Raw genomic sequence first — 26230 nt, forward strand, 5'->3', positions numbered from 1 at the left:
TGGTTGATTTGGCCTGTCTATCACCAACATAGGGTGATGGTTTATTTAATGAGCAACCAGTATTTCCGCCTCTTCCCAAAAGATCTCCAACCAAGAGTTCCCAGATGGATATGCCGAGCAAATGCGAATTATGCGAATCAATCCATCTGCCGGAGTCAGGTTAGCAGATTGATGGGTGGCACGTGGTCGTATAGAAAAGTGAAATGGTCACGAGAGACTCCTAAAGCACTTAGTGCTGCCAACAAGACATACAAACTCAATCTCTCTCCCAGACGCATCTCATACGCCAACACACATCCATACTCACAGACGGGCCAGGGAGCCGGACTGCACTGAAGCTCTTCTTTTCTCTATGTTAAGCAATAAAATGTGTGGCAAGAATGTGAATAAAACTCCATATCAGCGTGAAATGGAAAATGTTTTTTCACCTCGCATGTCGCATCTTTTCCATCTTTAGCAATGACAGAGGGTCACTGTGGAGTTTCCTCATGTCATTTCACAGCGTCCACCATCCTTCCTGCTCCTCTGGGAGGCAGCTGTGAAGGCTCTGTGTCTGCATGTGTGTGTCTGCGTGTGTGTGTTTATGTATGTGCTGAGTGGACACGTGTGGACTTGTGTGTGACCTTGGAGGAAGAAATGGTCTCGAATTTGATGTGCACTTCTGCCGGATGGAATTTTCCAGACGACGTGATCTCCATTTTATATTGGGCGCGTGTTCACGTGTGTGTGTGCGTGCAACACACACACATACGTGTGTTGTTGGGTGGAGCCAAGTGATGCAGTGGGTGGCAGGGAGGGCAGCATGGCCTCCTGCGGGAATGAGAATAGGAAATTTGAGCCAAATGAAGATTGATTGTGAATCTAAAAAAAAACCATATTATGACATCAAGTAGATATTGAGGTTTCTGATTTGGAAGATTACAGTTTGGTATTTGATGAAGCCAGAATGAGGTTATGTAATGCAATCCCAGATCTGCTGCTGTATTTGTGTGTGTGTGTAAATGTGTGTGTGATCTACCATGCTTAGTACAATCAAATGGGCAGAGGGATGGATGGAAATGTATGCACTGAAAAAAAATCAACCCTGATCATAATGCTTCTTCTTCTTTTTTCTTATTATACTTAGTGTTATTTATATACTGTATATGTCATTTTATTGTGCTGTACATCTTATATAATATTAATCTCTTTCTCCAGGCAACAACTGGCAGTTTGCATTCAACGTCAAGTTCTACCCTCCTGACCCATCACTGCTCACTGAAGACATTACCAGGTACACTCACTCACGCACGCACGCACACATGCGTAAGAGATGTACCAATGTTTACATAAACCTGCCTCAGTGTCTTTTTATGGCAAATTGGAGCAGTGGAAAACAAACTGACATATTTGATCACCTTTTTAAGTTTACTATTTACACATTCAGCAAACACACAGTAACATTTATTTGGAGGTATATTTTCTGTCCATCTGATGAAAATAAATCCAATATTCACTCTGTCTTACAGCTCTTTTTTGGTCCTCCTTAACTCTTTAGCTGCAAATTGCCTCACTAAATTCACCACCAGGGAGTGTCAGTTTATCAGCTGATAACTGCTGCTCGAAACCGCAGGCTGTGTAACATATGGATGGTCTCCGAGACATCACCCATAGGTCTCTGAAGAGCCAAAATGAAGCTCAAAGGGAGGTGACTCCCAGTGGTTCAAGCCATCGCTGTCCCTGACTTCTGGGGAATACAAAAATGGGCAAAGGGATAGAGTGAGGCAGGACGAATGAAGCCTGCAATTTATGCTAGCCATCTGTGACAATACTCACCTGTCACTCAAAGCTGCCTAATGTGTGTTGTATGAAAATCCAACCCCCGTACAGTTGTCAAGAATGGGGAAATTTGCTTTAAAGAGCCGGCTGTAAACATGCTTATTTCTGCTGTAAAGTTGGGATTTTAACACAGGGCTTTATGGGGATTGACTCGCCTTTGGAGCCAGCTTCAAGTGACCATTCAAGGAACTGTAGTTTTTGGCACTTGCTCATTTTACAGCACTGGAGGTAGAAGATTGGTGGAACGGGTTGATGAGAGCTGTGAGAGTCACCTGAACCATTAAACATGCAGTCTCTTAAACCAAACGATGAGCTTAAAGATGCTAAAAGGCTCTGTAGAAGTGTGATGGACTGCAGAATTGGGCTATAAGTCTCTGTAGGTTGTTAATATAAGTGACCCACTTCACAATAAACCCAATATTTAACCTATTTTTAATATAAATATATAGCTTGGTGGCGCTTTAAACATTTCACTTAACGATTTGCATGTCTACAGCCTACAATACTAAGCAATAGTTAAAAAAAAATACACAAGTTGGCATTGTGCACATTGCTAGTTCATTTATTGTTGTACATATGCATGAACACACACAAATGGGCATGCTCCAAGCACTTAGCATTTAGGTTGGAGTGTATGTCTAATGGGGCGAACAACTTCTGTGATGGTTGTAACTAAAGGCTAATCGAGGACACTGACACTCACTAATACGCATACACTCAGCCAGACAAGTACCAACAAATGATCTGCATTGTGTGGCTATAGTAAGTGCCATTTCTCCTCCAACAATGTGTACTTCTTGCCAATTCATCTTTTGTTAGGTTTTAACAGATTTAATACAATTCCATACCGGTTTGCGGAAATATATTTGACAATTGGAGAAAAGCTGGATGACTGAGGTTTAAGCCTCCATGTCAGCAAGTCCCGCCAAAGTGACTTTGAATGACATTTTTCAGCAGTCATGGTGATACATTTACCAGCTCCCTGGGGTGTCTGAATTAGTCATTTACACAGAAGCTCCATTCACATAATGAATTCTTCCACAAAGGTTAACAGCAGGAGACGGCTTACACCTTCCTAAATCCACACAACCACCGGACAGTTCACCAAAGGCAAACGCATGATGCAACTGGGTTTGGGTATGTCATGGTGACAAACCACACACTAAGAAAATCCTTCAACAAACACAGCACCAACAAAGACATTTAATCCGCACCAGCTGACCACGCGCTCAGGACTCACAGGAGGCAATTTGACTGCTTGGATCTACTTTTTTCATTATTATCATGAACAATGGAACCAGTTTCTCTCAAAGAAAGGCTAACAACATGTTTTTGTTTTTGTTGTAAGTGAGTAGACTTGGTTTCAACTAAAACCCAACCTGTTTCCCCTTTCTCTCCCGCAGGTACCTGCTGTGTCTGCAGCTCCGTGAAGATGTTGCTTCTGGTCGACTCCCTTGCTCTTTCGTCACTCACGCTCTGCTGGGGTCATACACACTGCAGGTACTGCATGTCTGCGAATGTGCAGTTTCCACAAGCGTCTTTTTCTACTCTGTGTCTCTGTTCAGCGTTCATGAATTGACTGTCTCCTTTTGGTTTACAGGCAGAAATGGGTGACTATGAACCCGACCAGCCTCGGCCTCTGGACAGCGTCGGTCAGCTGACCTTTGCGCCCAACCAGAACAAAGAGATGGAGGAGAAGATTCTTGAACTCCACAAGTCTCACAGGTCAGAGAGAACAGGGCCTTGCAGTCTTTTTTTTATTGTGATTAAAAGCTGTAAATGTGCTTACTTATGTTTGTAACCCTATGCAGTAAAGGGACCATGACTGGACCTTTTTCATGTACTATATAATTCAAACATGAATTTATGCCAAAATGCTGTCAGTAAACTGAGGGTGTTTGTAGTAATTTACCTTTTCTGGCTGTTTAGGGGAATGACACCAGCACAGGCCGACACCCAGTTTCTAGAAAATGCCAAGAAACTGTCCATGTACGGGGTGGACCTGCACCATGCTAAGGTATGAATAAATCATAATCAAAATCTCCTCTCCTCTTCATTGTTGACATCAGGGGATTAGCACAGTCTCTTTGATGTGAAAGTGTGTGTCGATGTGTTTGCGTGTTTGCCTCATTGTGTGTGTGCGTGCGTGTGTGTGTGTGTGTGTGCGTGTGTGTGTGTGTGTGCGTGCGTGTGTGTGTCAGCTGTACAAACACTCAGAGAGGCCATTGCCATGGGAACAGCCAGTCTCTCTCTCCCTGGGATAGCAGGTCATCAGCACAGTGTGTGCATGTTTCCATGTGTGTCTGAGTATTTTTGTGTCTTTGTGCAAGAGGGGAAGAAAAAAATTGGGGAAATATGCATTAGAGAGAGAGAGAAAGAGAAAGGATGTGAGATAGGGACAGGGACAGATCTTTGAAAGAGAGAAAGACGAGTCCACTTTAAGGGCATGCTCCACTTGTTTGCAACACAGAACAGAGAACTGGGCGGGGGGGGAGACCAGAGCAGCAGAGAGAGCATTTCTTATGTTGCAAACCGCTTCTTTTTTTTCTTCTTCTGACATACCAAAGTTGTGGGAATTCAAGGGGCTGATCTATTTCTGTCCTGTGCCATTAATTTACTGGTCAAGTTTCATGCCCCCAAGGCCCTCAGAGAGTAACCCTCTCAAATGCTTTATGTCTACTATAAAATCCAAATCATACAACACTTTCTCAGATAAAATTTGGATCACAATTTGAAACGATATAAAATATTTCACCCAAAAATACGGTTCTATGCGATGTTGGTTTTTGCTGTTGGATCTTTTTCTTTTTACCTGCAAACATTAGGCCACATTTCCTCACCATGTTGGGACACAACAGTGTTTGATAGCAGGATGTGTTAGTGTAATAGATCTTTGTCGTGGAAGACATTTTGACATGCAGTAAGAAAGGCACAGGTGTACATAAAAAACATAAAGATGGGTAAATTCTGTTGAGCTGCTTCAGTTTCAGGTTCCTGGTTCTGTGCATGCTGGTGCAACACCTCACACTGAAGTTTAAGCATTTCTGGATTTTATCAGTCACAAGTTCTCTTTGCATCAAACACCTCATGATGCAGTTGCCGAGGATTCATTGTGTGCTCACAGAAACCACAAAGCGTTACATCCATTTAGTAGGTGTGTCCGAGCCAAAGTGCTAAAATGTATCTCTACTAGGGGCACAGATCAATGAGCAGCAGAGCATGTCAAGACCATGTGACATGAACATGCCTGTGTTCCAGTCAAACTGTCCATTATCAACATAGTGCATCCGCCATTAGTCCAACAGATTTTTCCTGTGTAAATTTACTACTGTAATCAATAGTTTCCTTACCATTACCAGATAGCCTTGGACTTAAAAGCATAGTCAGTGAGTTAGTCTGTCAGCTAACCATGTTTGCGTATGTGTGGGCATTGAGCAGACTACTTTAGGAATCAATTGATGTACTGTATGATCTGATTTAGACAAACAGGCAGCATATACGGATGTTTCACAGAGTTCAATACATGTATTCATAATAAAATGTGTTTTTATGCATTTGAATCTTGACTGTTACAGGACTCTGAGGGCGTGGACATCATGCTAGGTGTGTGTGCCAACGGGCTCCTGGTTTACAAAGACCGACTCCGGATAAACCGTTTTGCTTGGCCCAAAATACTCAAGATTTCATACAAGAGGAACAACTTCTACATTAAGATCAGACCAGGAGAGGTATTTACCAGGACACATACACACACAGGCTATAAAAATTGTGATTTACTGTAGTGTTAACACAACTGAGTACTCGTAACGTACTGTATCTAGTTTGAGGTAGTTTCTTCTGTGGTGGCTAATATATCATCATTCCTGTTTCTTTAATAGACGGAGCAGTTCGAGAGCACGGTGGGATTCAAACTCCAGAATCATCGATCTGCCAAAAGGCTGTGGAAAGTCTGTGTGGAGAATCACAGTTTCTTCAGGTAGAAATACACACTAAGGAGCAAACACTTCCTGTGTCTGCACATGGATTTCAGAGATTTCCAGACTGGAGTTTAGGGTAATCGAAACAACTTTTTAGATAACACTCAATGTCAAGGGAGAGAGAGTGTATCTTGTGGTTGTTTAACCAGTCTGATGCCCGGGGCATTACATACACACTAATATGCACACAAAAGAGGAACAAGGTTCTCATCATTGTTATGTTTGTAGTTTTGTGCGTGCGTGCGTGCGTGCGTGCGTGCGTGCGTGCGTGCGTGCGTGTGTGTGTGTGTTTGTAAGCTTTAATATCCTGTTGAGAGGTGAGCTGCCTGGAATGGACATGTTTGTCTCTCTTGCACATGCACATATAGTTGTGACTGTTAAAATGTACTGTAAAGTAAAATGCTCTTCTTTCCCATTCCCCACCTTTCTCTCCCTCACTCTTTCTCGTCTACAGGTTAAACGCACCAGAACCCCCCACCAAGGCCCGCTTCTTGACTCTGGGCTCCAAGTTCCGTTACAGCGGGCGAACCCAGGCCCAGACCCGCGTGGCCAGCTCCCTCATAGACCGACCTGCACCCAACTTTGAACGCACCTCATCCAAACGTATCAGCCGCAGTCTGGATGGAGGTAACACACACACACACACACACACACACACACACACACACACACACACACACACACACACACACACACACACACACACACACACACACACACACACACACAACACACAACACACAACACACACACAAAAGGGACATAGAAAGATGGCATTGCAGCTTCACTGTAAACAATATTTGATAAATGGACAGACAGGAGGAAGGAGGAGTGGAAGGAATGACGTGCTGATGGAAGTGGGGGTATTAGATGGAGGGTTTGTGTGTGTACGTTTGGATGTAAAATGCTAGTGTCTGACCAGATACAGGAAATAGCTGCAGCATATGTTTCCTGTCACACAGTGAGAGACAGAAGGAGACAGAAAGCGATGGAAAGAAAGAATGTTTTGTGTATCTGAAAAGAAAGAGGCACCCACAATGAAAGAAATGCAGCATGTTGATTCAGGTCACACTGTGGGTCAAATCATAGCAGAGAAAGAGATAGCTGAGCAGTGATCATATTTAATACTTATATTTGGACTAATGTCTTCTTAATTCCTGCATAGGGTTGTTGCTAATTCCTATTTTAAATGAGGCATTGTCACATTAAATACATGTTTTATTGTTTGGGGAAACGGTACACACCATTTCTCTGTTTTCTGGCTTCGACTTTCAGATCTCCACTTCATGCAGCTGTGCACTGCTGTTTTCACATGTGTCCTGTTATTCCACTATCTCACATTGCCCCCTGCTGGACACATTATTCCACTGCAGGTCAACATCTGTATTTAGTCAGTGCAGTTTGAAATGAAGTCTTTATACACAATTGTTTTAGTTTTTTGTTTTCTAAACTTCTACTTTACCACCAGGCCAAAGCAAAATTTCAAAAAGTTGAACCGACAATAATAGATGCAAGATTATCTACAATCTGACCTTCGTGTTTGAACCGAACAAGTATATGCAGGGTTCCTACTGGTTATGCATTTTCATTTTCATGTGGTGTTTAGGAGGCACTTGGATCTTGAATAAAGTCATTGTACCGGCTTGAAGGTTATGTTATAGAAGATACCAAGTCTTCTTACAAATTGGTGACACATTTTGAAACATATGAAGAACAACATCTAATTTAATGTGTTGAAAAAATGCAATCATCAGCGTACTTTATGTACTGAATATAAAAATGCCCTTTTTAAAGCTATAAGGTGCTGGAAAAGCTTGATAGTGCACCTGGAAATGCTTGAAATGTGCTTGATTTGATTTTGGAAAAGGTGCAAAAGTCCTGTAAAAACAGTAAATGCCAGTGGAAGAACCAGTTCAATCAGACAGCTTTTGTTGTGTGCTAAATTCTCGAGAAGCTGAACCTTTCTTTTCTCATTCTGTAGCACCAGTGATCAGCATAACTGAAGCATCTGAGAACGGACGTGAGCCCCACCTGGAGCTCCACTCTGACTCTAAGGTGAGTGTGTGTATGATGTTTTCATCAAAATAATGAAAGATTTATAATAGATATTAGTTTTTGACAGAAAGTCTTTTAGTTTCTTTGTCGCTGTCATTATGTTATTGCTGGGAGTTGTCCACAGGAACTGTTTATGTGTTTGTGTATCAAAGAGAGAGAGGTACCAAGACTTTTTGGCTCATCCTAGTGTACAAGCACCCCTTAGCTTAGTTTTTCATTCATGTGAAATGATACCATTATAACAACGTGCATTTTTCCTGTGTTGGTATACTAACATCATAATATGTTGTATACATGTGAGGAAGCATGCAGCGGTATTGCTGTGGGGCTTTTTGTAAGCGTGAGGGCAAACTTTGTAGCTTAAATTTGTGTTTGGAAATGGTAAACAAAGATTGATGTTATAGCCATGCCAAAGCCTCATAAAGCTGGTGCTCAAAGACAGTATAGGCAAAGGTTTGAAGGAGAAGTGACTTGAAGTGAATAGCTGACCGCATGCACATTACTACTGTGACTTAAAATCACCTATGCCATAAGAGTCTATGCTAATTCCCCTTCTGTTTTCACAGGATTATAAGATGCTTAATTTTGGCTCCTTAAGCTATTAATGTGTGTGTGAGTGAAAGAAGGTACACAGACCAACAAGACTGATAAAGTTTCATGTCTTCATTTACTGGATGAATCTGATTTTCGTTATTCCTTTTGAATTTTAACTTAACTTTAGAGCAGCTGTTACAGACCGCCAGGCAGGTGTACACGATTTGACACCCCAGTAGCTCTACATCTTCTGGCTTCTGTCCTGTACCTTAGCGGGGATCTAAATGTCCACTGATGAGGCTGTGCCCACTTACCCACTATATATAGAGTATTACTGTATGTTATGCATGCCTCGTGTTCCTCCTCTGCCCCTCTCCCGGCTCTCCCTTTTCTCCTCTCTCCCTTTGCTCACACCCCAGCACTGTGGAACTGACCTCTTGTCTCTTAGCCTCGTCCAATGGTGGCACCCCGTTGACACTGTTTGTGCACTACACTTTGCACTGTGCTCAACCCTGCTATGTTCACTTTTAACCTATTTTTGGTGTGTTGTTCACTGACTAATGTTATGTCTCTTTCCCTTTCTCTTTTTTCATTCACACACTCATTTTTTTGCTTTTATCCCTTTTATCCCTTTCCTCTTGCTTGCTGTCATTTTTGTCATCATTTCATGAAAAAAAATGAAATGATATTTTTAATAAACATTGCGTCGGCCGTTTTGGTTTTACTTTTTACTTATTTTACTTCTTCAATGCTTGCTCCTGCACTTTGTGGATGTGTGTGCACGGGTCTCTCCTTTCTTTTCCCACTACTCTGTTGTTGGGTCCTTCTTCTGCTCTCCTTGCATGCGGGTGTGTGTGTATGTGTGTGTGTTTTCCTTCCTGCAATCCACCTCCATCAGTCAATCTTCATGTTTCCTCTCTCCTTCTCCTCATCATCCTCACTTTCCTCCCTCCCCCCTTCCCTCGACACCATCTCCGAGTTCGACCGCGGCCTGTCGGACATTTCTGAAGACGACGACCTCGTCGACGACGCGACCGCCTCGCACACACTGTGGGCCCTTCCCTCAAACGCCTTCTCTCTTTTCTGCGACCAGCAAATGGCTGATCTTGAAAATCTCGCGCAAAACTCTCCGGCCTCGTCCCCGGTCACAAGCTCCCAAACATGCAGTTCTGGGGATTTTGGAGTTGAGGAGGGCTGCCAGGCTGAAACCAGAGCCACGGCTGGATTACCAAATTGGTGGAGCCGGTTCTCTCTGAGGGGTGTGGTTAAATATGTGTCTTTCATCCTGTGCTTTCTCTCCATTTGGGGAAAGAATGGAAACAGGTGTCTGCCCACAAAGCTGTTGTCAGGATTAACAAAGAAACTGCGCTTTTTTACTTCCATGTCCAGCAAGCCTGCAGAGGCAGTCAGTGCCACCAAAAATATCGTTAAACCCACATTACGTCAAATTCTTAACAGTTTGGCATCAAAATTTGCTAGTTTTGTGGCATTTATTACAAGCTATCTGCGTACTAAAGTTGTTAGTTTGGTTCCTGCTGTTCTTTGGCACCCAAGACAACTACATTTGCCCTTGATTTCTTCTCTTTCTCCTCCTCCAATTCTCTCGTCCTTTTCCTCCTTCCCCTCTCTCTCTTCTCTGCCCTCTTATTTCTTTTCTCATCAATCTGACTCCTCTCTCTCCTCCCTCTCTTTCTCTAACCTAACGCCAAACATACATCGCTACCTCCTAAATCCCTCCCCTCTGTTCCTGCCCTGCCTGCTTGTAACCTTCTTATTGGCTGTGATGCTGACAGCAAGCCAGTCCTTGGTCTTAGCCCTGATTTTAGCCACACCCCTCGGCCTGACCCTGTGTTACCTAGAGAACGTGGTCTCCAGTCAACGAAAGTCAATTTTGCCAATGTTCGTCACCGAAACGGCGAATGATCAGTCTGAGGATCAGTTAAGCTCTCCTCTCACACCGACACACACACCTCCACGCACCAGGCACCATATGAGTGCCACCTGGACGCAGGAGATGTGCGATCCCGCTGCATAAATAAACCATATTACGCCCAGTAAACCCTCTACCACTCCCCTCACATTTTCATCTCCTCTATGTTTGAATGCGTTTGTACGTTCAGCTCGGTCACCACTTCTGCCTCCTTATATTTCCTTTTTGCTGACCATCCTTCCCTGCACCCTGTCAGCCCCACCGTATTGTTTATAATAAAGAGCAAAGATTAGAATAAGTTAGGTTAAACAAAATACGAAGACTCAGAGAATTTATAGAGGATAAACAATGTTGAAATATAGATATTGTTAATATAGAGAAAATTATTCTAATTCTATAATAATTAGGTATATTAAGTGATTTAAATACTGTACAGAGAGTGTAAGGGAAGGAGAGGGTTGCAGGGTAGAAAAATCATTGAATCGTGCACTGAACACCTTTTGAAGGTTGTTTCAACCACTTAATGTGTTTCAAAAATGAGTCATTATAAGTTTTCAGGCTCAAAAAGGAATGCCCTCTGCGTTTGACACTCAGAAGATTAATGTCACACTCATCAAATGAAGTAACATAATGGTATAAATTGGTAATATGCAAGATGAATGAGCACTTTAGCAAGAAACTAACTTTAATTTGATGTATTTTGCATGTGTGGTTAACACACACACACACACACTGTAAGATTAGTTGTATATTAGATGTTATAACTGTAAATACATATAGATACAGTGACCTCCTCAACCATGTAGCACTGAAAGCTTATGGGTTTGGATATTATTGCTAATGAATGTTAAGAGTAAACAGTGTTACACTTAATGTGATGCCTGAAGTTCAGGACTCCCTCCTCTGCCCCTGTCTGTCGTGCTCTTTGTTTTAAGTAAAGTATAACAGCGTTTTTGTGGTGGGCTTGTTGGCATTTTCCTGGTGGAATGAAGCTGTGGATGCAGATGAAAGATTTGTCCTCAAAAGACAGGTTGGAAAGAATGCTGGCATATTCTGCTCACTGCCAGAGTCACTTTGAGTCTACTTAGCACACAGAATAGTTCCATGATCGTCCTTTATGAATATAAGGTAGCATATGTGTCCTTAAAACCTACAGGAGAACTATAGTTGTGCACAATAGTAGCATTGTACTCTTGTTGTAGATCTGTAGTACAGTGGATCTGACTTGGACCTGATCTGAACACAGTATTCTCGTCATTTGTCAGCTGTACATAAAAAGCTGTTTAGGAAAAATGTAACTGTATGTGTCACACATGAGAGATATTATACTTTGACAGAGACTGTGTCTGAATCTTAATGTATTTTGGACAAGAGCAGTCAGTAGCACCCGTTGCCTCCCTTTATTGACCACCTCAGACTCCTTCATGTTACTGCTCCGGTGGTGCAAAGTTTACATCACCAGTAGTGCTCCCTGTGGTTGCTGGGGGGAAGAAACCAGCGTTTCCCATCATCCATTTCACATTTTTCTTTCTTCGTACCCCCACACCTTCCTCATTTTGTCATGACTGCCATCGCCATGACAACGACATTGAAGGTTATGGAGGTGGACTTAAGCCCTGGTGATGCGGAAGCCTCGCCCACCCAGGTCTGTAGGGTCTGTCTTTACCCAGCATGCTTTGCAAATTCTTCCGAAGAATAATTAAGGAAAAATGCTGCATTCATGTGGTGTTGGAATAATCAGGAAATTGAGTTCACGCAAATTGGAACAGCAACATACACGACAAATTTGCGTCATAATACGCGGAAACATAGCAGCTGAAAGTAAATGTTAGTAATTAGCCGAAGTCGGAAGAACGACTTCCCAATTTGGGAAATGAGACCATCCGGGGAGCGCCTGAATGCAGCATGATAACAGATATGACTTTGCCAAGAGCTCATGTAAAGGTGGTTTTATGGTGTAGTGGAGCACACATGCAGTAAACCTAACCTGTCCCTACTCTCTCCCTCACTTTACCTCATCAACAGTCACTTGGAGCCAGTGAGCTCACCCCTTCCCAGGTTCTCACACATAATTATTGGTTGTTTGATTGTTTTATTTGGTCTGTCAATCATTGTGCTCGGCACGCGCTGGTTTGGTTCGTTGGTTTGGTTCACGTCTCTTTTAGGGTGAAGCTGCCCCAACGTGATACAGAGTCAGTTTTTAAATTCTCAGCTAATACAGACCCAATCTGGAATTTGTACAAACAAAAAAACTGAATATTTACATTGACCCTAGCCTGACTCTCAGGATGTACAGTGCCGATTGGGATCACTTTGCAAGACTGCATTGACGACTGATGATGATGTTTCTATTAATACACTTTGGTTTCAGATTGGGTCTGAAAATGAGTGTAAAAACTGAACGGGCACTTTCACCCAAAACCCTCACTTTTCGGTTGTTCTGCTGTGGCTTACGGTCTCACAGTTTGAGTTTGGTTTCTGGTTCACGTGTGTGGTTCATTAGTTTTGGGTTTCGCTGAAAGCACATTGGGGTTTGTTGGTTTGTGTACACGTTTGTTGGTGTTGCTTTGGATTTTGTATGTGTTTACATGGGTACGAATGCTAGCATCATTACATTCAATGAAAACTATCAAAATGTTGTTCATTTGATCTTGTACCCATCTTCCAGCATTCATCAGTTTGAGACATGCTGGCCTTGTCACCACATGGCCGCATTTTAATTATTATTTTTACAATTTATTTTAGGATTTCTCATTTATTTCTGTTATTATTTTGTTCCAGATTTATTTTTATTTTTAGTCAAAACAAAGTACATTCATTTTATTATTTTAGTCTTCTTTATTTCTATACATTTTTTAAAATAATTTTTCTGCATTTATTTTTCACTGTATGTCTGCCTTCCAGAGTCCAATGAGAGTGCATGGGGACAATATTTATGTGAGGCACAGTAATTTAATGTTGGAGGTTGGTACTGGCATCGTCTGATGGCTGAATATAAGAACTACATGTTTCTGTGTACTCTGACGCCATCAGAACTACAACTTCCTCTGTACTGTACTGTACTGTACAAGACTGCTGCCCTCTCGCACTCTCAGGCTCTGTTGCATGCCAGCGTGTGTTTTCATGAGTGTGGGTGTTCGTATATCAAGTTTGCACTCAATGCCAGCTATTTCCCTTTTTTTATAGTATGACTGAAAATCTTTTGGTATTAAATTGTTTCAGTGCTTATTGACCTTTACTACATGGCAGCCATTTTGAACACATGGGAAACATGACTGAGAACGTGGAAAATTATATAAAAGATATATAGAATATATTAAAATTTGTCGTTCATTTGTCGGATGGCCAGAAACAAGGGTACAATGAGTGATAATGATAATGTATGACTTTACAAGTTCTTAAAGGTCCCACCAGCCACAACGCCAAATTGGGCCAAGGGTGAAGAGTGATGGGGATTTGTCCCCTTCTCTACTTTCTAGGCTCCCACTTCTGGCACCATTGCTCGGACCACACCCGTTGTTTAACCTGGCCATAATTTTTTTATCTACACAACTGTAACGGTTCGTCACTGTATCGTGCATAGTTGTGACGCTCATGTGTTGACAAAATCTGGCCTACAGACAGACAGACGGACATATAAACACCTGGCTAAATACTCAAAACCACCTCTGTGTTAGTTGGTGTGTCCACGATCACATATTGCCAACAATACCGGTGTCACTTCTGCGTCTAGTAAACATATGAATGAGAAGGTCTGCTACACTTGTTAGATCAGCAGCAACCCAAGGAAAGACAACCACAGCGACTGCTCGAGTCGATCAGATCAGGGATGTTAACCAGTGTTCCCTGAAAACTCCCTGTACTGACGTGCACCAACATGAGTGTACCAACTGGGAACTTAAATGTTTTAACCGTTGAATCTATGAAATGCAAAATATTTATGATGCGTATCTCGCTACACAACAGTACAGTCGGGACTTGCTCCTCCAGGGAATTTCCCATGCTGTGTTCACAATGGCTGCTTTGTGAATGGGGTCGGCGGTGTGTGAGCGTGACTTTTATGCATGCTCTGTGCATGTTGAATGCTGTATTGTGACCTTTTTTAAAAAAAAAATCTTGTTCCATACCTTGATTGATTATAGAGATTGATTATTGCCAGGCGGCTGCGTCTAACCAAACTAATCCTGCCGCCCTAACCCACACAAGGAGCTTTCCTCCTGTTTTCTGGTGATTGGCTGCCAGCGTTGAATGATGCCTGGTTTGATAACGTACTAAAACAACAACATGTCTTTTAATGCAGCGTGGGACTGATAGTGATGCAATGCCACTCGGTACATGTAGTCTACATTGTATGTAGAGAGGTTGGAAGACAAAACAACTGGTGTTTTCTTTATAGCATACAAACATTTCAAAAGGGAAATTCTCATTTATATGTGCTCCAAACTGAAAATGCTATAGACAAATAAGAAATAGTCCTCAGTGAAGGAGGGAGATAGAGAGCAGGTTAGTCTGATCACCACTATCAGCTCCATGTTCTGCCGTCTGCACAGCTGTTCCTGGCCTCATTTTAAGGAAAAAAACTCCTCAACTGGATGGAGGGACCCTGTTTCACTGCAGCCTGCTTATAAATACTCTCTCTCTCACACACACACACACACACACACACACACACACACACACACACACACACACACACACACACACACACATCTGAACACAGAATACAGATGATACAAGACAAAATTAAGATTTGAGACCCCTTAAATGAGGCTCCAGTGAGGCATGGCGTCCATCTTGTCTTCCTCCTGATTGACAGACTAATGTTCCTGTGTTGAACCCAATTTTCCCATCCTCATTCTCCCTCCTTCCCTCTATTTTTTCCCTCTCTCTTTCTCTCCCTCCCTCCTCTTTTCCTTTTTCCTTCCCCCATTACATTTTTCTTTCTCTCTATCCTGCCACCTTTCCTTTTAACCTTTTTTTTTTTACCCCTGCCTTATTTATCGTCACTATCATTCATTTCTTCTTTCTCCTCTTTGTTTTTCTTTTCTTTCCTCTCCTTCACACTCACCCTTCATCAATCCTGTGTACCTACCCTTCCCATCTCTGCCCCATATCCTACATTTTTATCCCGCCACTCTTTACCCTACCACCCATCATCCCTCATTCATCCATACTTATCTCATTTACTCTCCTTACCCCGCCCTCCCCTTTTCTTCCCTTCCCCTCCACTCCCTCATTAGGACCATGATAAGACCCAAGAAGACGTTCTGAAACACCAAGCTAGCATTAGCGAGCTAAAACGCTCCTTTATGGAGGCGCCACCTCCCTCTCCTCCTCAGCCCAACCAGTGGGAGAAACGTCTCACCTCCTCTCCCGCTACAGCGATACGTATTCAACAGCAACAGCAAGTGGTACGTCTGTCCGGTTGTTTCTGTGTCAGAAAAGAAGGATGAGGTATTTTACTTCTAAAAATTGTTCAGGTGAAATGCCCTCTTTGCACATTATTGCAGTGCTTCAACACTGTTGCACACAATTTGTTGCAAAGAAACAACAGTGGGCATTTTCATTCGCTGCTTCTGCCATGGTGATGTTTCCCTGACCTGTTGTTTAAAGCTCGCTCATCACCTGATGGACTTCATGGGGTTTTCAACTGGACATGCATCACACTTAACATCACATACATTTTCCCGCGGTGAAAATGTTTTTATTCTGTTTGGTTTAGTTTTTGATATTCTGCTGGTTTCTGATCTCCTAAACAAATGTGTGTCATTCTGTTCTGGTTCAAATAATCAGTATAAGAGGTGTAAAGCATGGCTGCTCTGTCATTAACTTGTGCTATACTGTATTTTCCTCTGTGTGTTTTTATGGCTTGTGTTAATGCTGTGTTTCAGCATTTCTTTTCTCTCTGTCTGCCCATTTTTTCTCTTCCTGTGTCTTTGTGTGTTGCTGTAGAGCCTCGAAGAGGAGATAGCCTCTGTACTTTTCAGTAGACACTCTGGCTTTTGTTCAGCCCCATCCGCCTGCAGTGTTCCCAAACCAACTCTAGATGCCGATAAAACCACATCTACTACTTCCACTGCAGTGTGCAGTACCGCTGCTCTGCATGGGCTTCTTATTTCTCCAACTGCTACACACTCTGCCACTGAGGTGCTGCTACTGAACATTTTAGGAGTCTGTTTACTTTCAGTTCAGTCAGTGAAAGTAAAGTCAGACATCCTGTAATGTCTCAGTTTATTAGAGACGCTTACCAGACGAGAGCTGTCCATAATGCCTGCTGTGGATGCTGGGTGAATGGTGGTAGTTCAGTGCGGGGGGCCATTCATCCTGAATAATGAGCATGTTAAATCTACTCTAAAACAGCTGTTAATGATGTTGCTGTTAGGACGTCTTTGTCTGTTTTGTGTTGGTAAATGTAAAAATATGTTTTAAAAAAACCCAAAAAACGGAAATAATGATGGCAGGTATCGAAGCAGCACTTTTCATTATGCTTAAAAAAAGACCAAGGAAAGCCATAATGTGTTTTTGAGTTTTGTTTTTAACAATTTTAAAGGTCTCAAATTGTAAAAAGTAAGATTTCCATGTCTTTTTTTTAATTATAAAAAAGGTCAAGTAGCTATATAAATACTGTAAAAGTATGAAAGATATGGGACCAATTAAAATGATACACGAGCCATTTTAAAGACTGAACTAAATACATTATGGTTTACCATAATTCTGTGGTCTTAAACATCTTAAAGAACCTGCTGACTTCAGTGCCGTGTTTCTTTTTTCTTAATCTTTTAACATACGCTTATGTGTCCGTTGATGGCTTATTCTCTTTTGAATCCATCCTCAATAGATCTTTTCAATTTTCTCTTTAAACTCTTTCATCCCGTCTCTTTTCCTGCCTGCTGCAATGAACTTGATACTGTTTGGAAATTAACTTGATTGTGCATGAAAGATGGAGAATCCAAGTTATATATTTAACCCTTTTCCCTGTGCTGTCATAACAAGCATCACAATAATATGGCGTATAAGATGACGTAAGTGCTAACAATGATGATGTCACTGCTGGAGTGTGATTGATGATTGTCATGGTGCCTTGTCTGTCACGCAGGAGAGTGTGCCCCAAACGGAAGCAGCTGCTGCTGATAACACGATCTCTGATACCAAAGAGCCTGCAAAGGTGGACTTAACTTTATTCGATTAATCAATCCAGCTTTCCATTCATGACGCTTTTCATCCGTCGTTTCCTTCACACCTCCATTCTCCACTGGGAGCTTGAAGTTTCATGCTCCTACTGAAGCCGTTCATTCTTCGACTATTCATTCTGTCTTCCCTAATTGTTCCGCTCACATCTTTGTGCTTCTTTGTCCACAGTTGAACATCTTTTTTTATTCCTGAGTTTTGTTGTGTATTGATTTTTTTTTTAATCTCTGTTCAATGATCATGTTATGCTTTTCTCTGTCCCCATGCGTTTGTATGTGTGTGCACCTCATTGCGTGTGTCTGTGCACTACGTGTACATGTGTGCATGTGTATGTGCGTGTGTGTATAGACAACCGAAGTTGAAATTGAAGAGACAGTTGTCGTCCAAGAGGTTTCCATAGCGCCCAAACCTGGACTTGTCGCAGTTACAATCAGCCCACCTGCAGAGCAGGAAACAAGAGAGCAGGAAGTGACAATGGAAGAGGAAGTAGTTGTGGTAGTAGAGGAAGCAAAAGCAACAAAGCAGGAGAGCATTTCATCTGAGAGCGAGAGCGAAGAAGAAGCGGAGTACCATCCAAATGTCTCTGTATCCATCTGCCACACACAAATACCAGAGGAGGAAGAAGAGCAGGAGGAGAAGATGGCGGAGCAGGGCGTTGCGGCTCCAGACACTCCTTCCCTTCCTGCAGAAGTCAGCCAACACGTAGAGTCCACTAGTCGTGAAGCAGAGGAGTCAAGGCAAGAGATCGCAGAGGAAGAGAAGAAGAATGCAGAGGAGGAGAAAGAAGCCGGGAGGGAGAAGGAAAGCACCGATGATACATTATCGACACCTGACGAAGCTCCTAATGGTCACGCCCTGCCCGAGGAGAGCGTGGACGGAACCATCACCCACGCAGAAGAAGAGGAAGAACCTAAAATGAACGGAGAAGCCTCTCTGGTCGAAGCAGGACCCCGGCCACAGGTTATTTGTTGCTCTGAGGTAAAGTCTTCACTGGGCCGACTGCGGAGCTTCCCCCATGGCTTTGATCCTTCCTACCAACTTTAGAAACGCCTATTTCTTTCTCCTTCCTGCTTACCAAAGTGCCGGTTTCCTTCCCGCTTGCGTGAATATTTAAGCCCCATGTACATCCTCACACTCATGTGTGTCCCATGGAAACTCCTTTAAGGCTAAAAATAAAAGAAGTACAGTTAAAAATTGAGCAAGGAGTCATTTATAATCCATTCATCATGTGTTGGTGTTGGTGTCAAGTTACCCTCCACTGCAAAATACACATACACTCTTTATATTGACTTTCACCATATTCATCTATTTAAATTTCTGTGTTATCCATCATCATCATACTGTTATCAACATGCCTAGTTCACTCCTGGCCCGCATAGTGTGGTGTGTTGCTGCGGCCTCCCACTCTGCACTGCATCATATGTTAATGTTAAATTGAGCCTAAGTGGGAAATGCATGATGCTTTTAGGTGCGTGCTGTATTTCACCTTTGGGGTGTGTGCTTGTGTGTGTGTTTGTGTGTTTGTATGTCCTCCACGTGTTTGGCAGTGATGCTTCTCTTTGTCTTAAGAGTTTTAATTGGCATGTCATGTCACCATGGTAACGGTATTGTGGAAATCATCATTGCCAACCACTTGGGAAATGCCACCCGCTCATCTGAACGTCCTCTCTGCATGCCGTTTACATATCAATGGCCGTCTTGTTTGACGGTCATTTTGAGCATTGTTTGATTTATGCGTTCATGTTTTATGCATGCTTGTGCCGTGTCGTACTTTTCATCCGCACGCTGACACCAAAGATGTTTTTGTAGACGCTCTGCTGTTGTAGCTTGTGCATTGCTATAAGTATTCGTTGTGGTGTTCTGCGTTTCGTGGTGTTGCATGAGTTTGGAAGCTTGTCATTATTTATTTGCATGTGTTTTGCTGTATTTATTAGTATATTATGTTTTGTTTATCTACTTCTATGTTTACCACTTTGGATGATAATTAAGCACACTATTACGCTCACATTTGTTCTGATAGTTTAAAATGATATCATTTGATTTACTTGGAAGTGAATTTACAAAGCTAGTGCATAGATACAATATGTGTCTTTATGTTTCCTTAACTGTCTCAGGTTTAACGTATTAACCCTCTTTGTATTAACCTCCCCACCCCCACCCCCCCACACTTCTCTCTCTCCTCCCTCCCTAGCCACCTGTGGTAAAGACAGAAATGGTGACTATATCAGACACGTTTGCGGCCCAGAAAACTGAGATAGCTACAAAAGAAGTGCCCATCGTACATACGGAAACCAAGACCATCACATACGAAGCCGCACAGGTGCACACTTGGGAAACACAGGGAGCTTTTGTTGATTTTGTCCTTTAGTGTGTGTGAGCATTTATATTGTGTTTGTGTTGAACATTTACATTTTATCATTATTTTAAGTCTCATTGATGTTTTGTTTGAAAGCATGTCCCAAAAAGAGTCCTTTCTAGAACCAGTGCATGTCGACGTTGTTTCATTCCTTCTTTCTCAGGATATCATTCGTTAGAGGATCTTAATTTTGAAAAATCAAACATCCAACGGGGATATTCTGATGCTAACGTGTACAGCTATTGATATCTCTTTGTCTCCTCAGTTGGATGGTAATGGCGATGGCGAGCCTGGGGTGTTGATGACTGCTCAGACAATCACCTCTGAATCTCTGTGTACTACTACAACCACACACATTACCAAGGTACACACACACACACACACATTCCTTCTTGTGCCCCAATGCATTATGACAACAAATCACCCCCTAACAATGTTATTTTATATAACTACCATACACATTACAGTAGGTTACCAAGGCACCTGTGCATGCGGTATCATGGTACCCAGCCCTTCTATAGTGTTTTTACTTTTTTCATGTTTCATGATGTTTCTGTCTTATCATTTTTGACATGTTGTCATGACAATGCTAGCCACTAAGCTGTATCCCACCAGCACCCTGGGGTGACTTGATAGTTTTGTTGTTACAACAAGGCATTAAAGCATAGTTGTATATTTCGTTGTAGACGTTAAAGGGCGGCCTATCAGAGACGAGGATCGAGAAACGCATCGTCATAACCGGGGACTGTGACATCGACCACGACCAGGTCAGTTCCCCAGTCGCACAGCACTTCCCTACGCCTTGTTTGGTAGTTCAGTAACTTGGTTGATGGGTCGCTTTATTCTGACCAAAACTCGTGTTGAGGCTTTCCAAAGTATCATTTTACAGAAGAACATTTAAGCACCTTTTACTTTTTGTTTGCCCATTACCATGGCTTTAGTCCCAATCAGATTCCACTGAGACCTGGTGCATCAGCCTCTTCACTCATTCATCCATGCATCTAGAAAATGTTGTCTTAACCTTTTTGTTTTTGCTGCGCCTTGTCTGATTTCATTTGCTCGTCTTGGTTGGTTAAATTTCATGTCTCTGTCTTTGATTGCCAGATTTCCAAAAGACCATTTTTTATTTTTTAGTATCGTCCCGGGTGTGATGAATACTGCGTGCTAAAGCTACACTGAGAAGATCACCTCTGAGTTAGTGCACTGCAGTAAAAGTGTATTTGGGCAATGACACGGACATTTTTTCAAAGCGTTTGCTCTGAACATAAGCATATTCGATTTGAAATGATCAAATAACCGTGAGCTTAAAGTGCAGACTTTCAGCTTTAGTTTGAGGATGAGATCCCCAAATATGGGCCAACTGTTAGTCCATTTGTCCCCCAATTGTAGGGAACCAAACGTAATCAGACCATTCTGGGTTAGGGTTAGGCCTGTTTTACAACCATTATCACTTAGAGTAGATATAAAATAGGCTACAATTCTTTCACTGTTCACCCAATATGGGTATGAACACTCTCTAAACAGTATGTCTCATTGTCCATATACATACAGACTCAAAGGTTTAAATAAGTTTGTTTGAAGACCTTTTAAAATAAATGTAAAATCATTTCCAATATTTGAAAAATGATAATACCGCCCAATTTCACCCAAGATGATATTTGGTGTCAAGACGCATGCAGCTCCCTCAAAATATCTCAAATGTTTGACAAAGAAATATTTTGCTCAGGTCTGGACCTTTTATGCATGATCCCTGGTGCACTGGTTTGTTTACGTTGCCTGTCTTGTTTGATTTGCTGGATTTACATTATTCAGAGTTGGAAATGGGATTCATTTTTGAATAATTCTCTTTCCACTCTATGTGACTGAAGCCATTTTACTTCATCCAGTTTACATCCAGAAGTAAAAAAGCACAAGTCGCATTGACAGTAAATCCAGCATTCTTGTCATTTTCTTTATGCTTCTTATTTTATTTTTTATTTAACTCCATCATTTCCCCCCCTCCTCTCCTCTCCTCCCTCCCTCCACCTCCTCCACTGCCCGCTGTGCTCGGTGCTGCCACTGTGTGGTTGCCCCTCGGTACTACAGGCACTGGCCCAGGCCATTAAGGAGGCCAAAGAGCAACATCCTGACATGTCTGTTACCAGAGTGGTGGTTCATAAAGAAACTGAACTGGCTGAGGAGGAGGATTGACTGAACTCAGGTAATAATAATAATAGTAACCCATTATTATTATTATTATTCATTGTGAAAGCGATATTGGAGGACTTTATATAACAGTGGGGTTGCGGTGTATTTGTTAAAGACAAGAACTGAAAAGCAGTGAGATGGAGCAACAACTCCCACACATGAATCTGCTAAAACCATCAGCCATCGTCACACGTTAAAGAGAGAGAGAAAGCAATATTGAATTTAGGAAGGTAGGCAGTGACTGATGGAGGTCGGTGGGGAGTACAAAGGAAATATTCTGAGTAGGGAAACTAATGTTGAGTGCCCGTCACCACGCCGCCCAGGCTGACCGCCTTCCCCTCTATTTTCCCAGAGCTGAAGAGCCCAGCGTGACTGTTTTCTCTGTTGACGTCGAACCATCTCCACCACCCCACGACAACCAACCTTGACTGAGCGGAGAGAAGAGGAAGAAAGGGTAGACAAATGGAGAGAAGTCGCCAATCTCTTCCCACTCGGTCTTTATTACTACATGTCTGCGGTGCATCTGAGTCCCTCACTCCAAAACCAAGAAAAAGAAAAAAAAATAACATCCTCACTCTTTCCGAGGGAACGAAAAAGAACCACTATGTTAGCCTAACATTTGTAGCGTGTTTTTATTTTTTAATAGTGCTTTTTTTTTCCTTTTAACTGTTTTACAAAAAGAGAGGTAGTGTGTCTGTCACGTATTGAAAACTTAAAGCTACAGGGATGCACCCATGACCAATCCTGATGACATGCATTTTCACCAATAACGGTGACCTTTTATAACTAGTTCACTTACTCAAAAGTCAAAGCAAATGTAGCTCTTTTCATAGATGAAAAAGATGCTGGCTAATCAAGTAGAAAAATCCTTTTTTATCTTAATTTTTGTCAAAAATTAAATCATTTGATGCTGACGTTTGTACTTTTTGTACCGTATCAGTGGTATTGGTGCATTCCTTTAGAAAAAAACCCAGAAAGAAAGTTCTTTGTTAAATTACAGCTCCCTCCCTCACTTCATTACGGTGTAAATGCAGAGTAAACTATTATAACACAGTAATTTAAAATGGTTACGTAGCAAGTAGGAGTGCAGGAAAACAGAAAAGTGTAACCGCTCATTAAAACACATTCACAGTCAGCTGAAGGGTAGAATCAGCTGTGTCACATTGTCACATTTGACTTCTAACATATAGAGAAAACAGGGAGCTGTAACTTAAACATATTGCAGTAAAAACCAATCGACCCGGTTTTTGAATTTTTACGATTGTGTCCTTTTTTTTTTCTGTAAGTGTAGTTAATATTCTTCCACATTCCTTGTGTGTTGACTAGCAGCTCAGTGAGTTCATTTTCAGTTCACTTTACACTGAACTCTGAGAAGAGAGGATATTTACATTTACAGTAGGCGGGAATGGGAGGAATCTTAATTGGGTCTGTGGGTTTTGACATTAATTAAGCTCAAAAAGCCAAATGATGCGGGGGCAATTCATTCACTGTGACACATTTGTGGGTTTTACTGTATTTTTAGAATTCATTTTTACTAAATGGACTGAAAATTAGCTCACTTTACAGCTGGTGTAAGCAACTTTCTGTACAGTAAAAATGAAAGTTGTGAGACAGGGAGCAGGAACGCAGCTCTTTCATTAGCTAAACGCTCTCCACTGTACGACACTAGCCATTCCTATCGGGCCACAGGGAAGCGACGGGAGCAGTGAACTGACTTTTCGATTGGGAGAGAGGACCAGTAAACCGAAGGATAATTGGGAGATAGAGTTGGCGCTGTGCGGTGCCAACTGACAACTTGGGAGTGAAAAAGAACCGGATGCGTGTCGGCCTTACTCTCTGGAAAGTTTCACTCGTGTTATTTTTGCATCTTGAAGCTAGTTAAAGCTGTTAGGATATTCTTAGGATACTGCTTAATACACAACAGGTACCAAAATGAGGACAAACAGTTGGAACAACTTGAAAAAACTCTTCTGTCCCAAATTAAGAATAATGGGATTTCTACCCGTTTGCTAACTCTGCATCAGAGCCTGTTTGTTGTCATAGCTCAGCACTTAATTTCACTCCCAGCTTCTTCTCCACACACCACACTAGATGATGATAAACAAACCCTGCTAGATATAATGAGATCCGGGACTCGGCATGTCTTCACACATTTTTTATCTTGCCAGAGTATCTTGAGCGAGTCTAGATAGAAGGCTACCGTGTTGATTGGTTTGAGAGTGTGTAGATAACAGATGGTCTCAGCTCCCACAGTACGTCTAGATAAGATTATCTTCGACCCGATGCCGCCTGTGTTGTAACTGTTTCACCACGACCAAATATTCTCCAGCATTAAGGTGATTTTTTTTCTTTTTTAAATGTGTTTTGGGCCTGTTTTAAAAATCACATTTAATTGTATTCTACCACACAAAAACACAACACTCTAAATCTGCAAGTACACTGCGAACACACGGAAACGGTTACAACATAGCGGTAAAATGCAGCTTAAAGGGAAGTGTTTGTGAGGGTTTGAAGTGCTCTTGAAACCCCTAAATGGAATATTGTGATGTTTTATTCATTTTTGTCAGTGTCCTTTTACCCAAATGTTCCACAAAAATGTGACTTTTGTGTAAATATCGGCGACACCCGGTGGGTTAGAACGCGGCGCGCGGTCTGACGCATTTAGTCGCCACAGATTTTCAGTGTAAGCTGCGTTAAAAAACAAAACAAAATCCCATTCTCCTGAAATTGAACTGATTGTAAGCAAAGAAGTGCCACAGATTAATATGGAAACATTCCACCTGCACCTGCCTAGATGTGTCTTCACCCTCCAGTCAGACTGGACATAGAGGCATTTTGAATTGGAGTCTTTTAATCCTTTTTTATAATGAAGAAATATTAACTCACATTGTTGAAATAGTATCTTAATTAAACCCCAGTTTAAGGCTTTCTTTCTGGGCCGAGGTCCAGGCGATGGAGTGGTAATGACCGTCTTGGCTTTCTGTTGGGAAACACTGGTCGGACCTCTACTATGCAGTTAAACCACATTCCAGATGAGGGGGAAGCTTTAACCTCTAACCCTCTTGCAAAGTGACAAAGCAGCAGAAAAACATGTCAAACAAACAAACAAACCGTGCAACTCTAGGCAGCTTAGGAAGCTTTTTCGCTCTTCCAAAAAACAAACTTTTAAAAAGCATCGGTTACATCGCAACAACTATATCTGTAGATGTTCTCAGTCTGTTGTCTTTTCTTTGTGAAACTCATCTAGTTCTTGAACGGTTAGGTCTATTGTGCGCCCTCTTGGACATTTTTGATATCGTCAGTGTTTTCAACATTGAAGGAACACCGCTACAAATCAAATTCTCTGCCACAGTTTTTGTTTTCGTGCTTTTAGCCCCCTCTTTTCAGGGGTCTGGGCTCTGTTTTAACCAATCACAGGAGCTTTGGGGGGGCTGTGAGGTTTTCCAAAATGTTATTAAATCAAAAAATACTATCACTAATGAATGTTTTGCCGTCAGTAACTTTTATTAACATAAAAAAAAAACAGCACAGACATACAAATATTCAGTGGTTACCATGGCAACTTGCTGATGTAAACTCCAAGCAACTGATGATTCAACGCCAGCTGATCTCTAAACTGATCTCAACGTGGTAACATTAAGGAGAACCAACAATACACTGCCATTAGATAAGATCTAACTAATAACATCTCCGGCTGATAATTGGACCACAGTCTTTACAGTTACAGCTCAGGCTTTGTACCACAGATATCCGCACCATTTTTGTATTTTAACTAGTGGAAACTCAAAACAAAAACTTTGTAAAGAAACACATTTTGGAAAGCCAACCACAGCTGCCTCATCGCTGCCTCTTTAGCCAACCAATGATCACCGTAGGGTTTTTCTATCTAGCAGCTTAATTGTCTTGTGTCTCCCCACGCACAGCTACTCCTCCCCTGTGTAACACTGTTTAAATAAAGGATTGTTATACTCTGAAATCTGTTGGTCCAAGCTCCATTCATTTATCGATAAAAACCTTAAAACCTCGGCTCAGGCCGTCTAGTGTACAGATGACAGATACAGTAGTTTGTCACACTTTGTCCCAAGCTTAGATAAGAGTAAAATACATAAATACAGCTCTCAAATATCTTTCAGCAGCATATTGATATCAGAGAAGGTTTTAGACTTGTCTTGATCACTTCCAGAT

At 41.9% G+C, this 26230-nt stretch overlaps 1 protein-coding gene across 5 annotated transcripts in view; it reads left to right on the forward strand.

The window, feature by feature from the left end:
* epb41l2 (erythrocyte membrane protein band 4.1 like 2) overlaps positions 1 to 25973 on the forward strand; it is a 52620-nt gene extending 26647 nt beyond the window's left edge. Inside the window, exons 7-24 of one of the 5 annotated variants that reach the window (XM_083934692.1) lie at positions 1198 to 1273; positions 3222 to 3318; positions 3419 to 3543; positions 3748 to 3835; positions 5394 to 5546; positions 5697 to 5794; positions 6250 to 6422; positions 7777 to 7850; positions 11909 to 11959; positions 12340 to 12372; positions 15555 to 15725; positions 17411 to 17479; positions 17851 to 18480; positions 19694 to 19822; positions 20124 to 20222; positions 20545 to 20625; positions 21944 to 22058; positions 22398 to 25973. In XM_083934692.1, coding sequence (XP_083790818.1) covers positions 1198 to 1273; positions 3222 to 3318; positions 3419 to 3543; positions 3748 to 3835; positions 5394 to 5546; positions 5697 to 5794; positions 6250 to 6422; positions 7777 to 7850; positions 11909 to 11959; positions 12340 to 12372; positions 15555 to 15725; positions 17411 to 17479; positions 17851 to 18480; positions 19694 to 19822; positions 20124 to 20222; positions 20545 to 20625; positions 21944 to 22048 — 2252 coding nt within the window. In that variant the 3' untranslated portion in view covers positions 22049 to 22058; positions 22398 to 25973. Of the gene's footprint in view, positions 1 to 1197; positions 1274 to 3221; positions 3319 to 3418; positions 3544 to 3747; positions 3836 to 5393; positions 5547 to 5696; positions 5795 to 6249; positions 6423 to 7776; positions 7851 to 11908; positions 11960 to 12339; positions 12373 to 13218; positions 13279 to 15554; positions 15726 to 17410; positions 17480 to 17850; positions 18481 to 19693; positions 19823 to 20123; positions 20223 to 20544; positions 20626 to 21943; positions 22059 to 22397 lie in introns of all 5 variants that reach the window. The other 4 variants (XM_083934691.1, XM_083934694.1, XM_083934693.1 and 1 more) reach the window with 4 other exon arrangements.
* The last annotated feature ends 257 nt before the right edge of the window (positions 25974 to 26230 follow it).

This window comes from Echiichthys vipera, assembly GCF_963691815.1.
Source record: "Echiichthys vipera genome assembly, chromosome: 19".
NCBI classification, from domain to species: Eukaryota; Metazoa; Chordata; class Actinopteri; order Perciformes; family Trachinidae; genus Echiichthys; species Echiichthys vipera.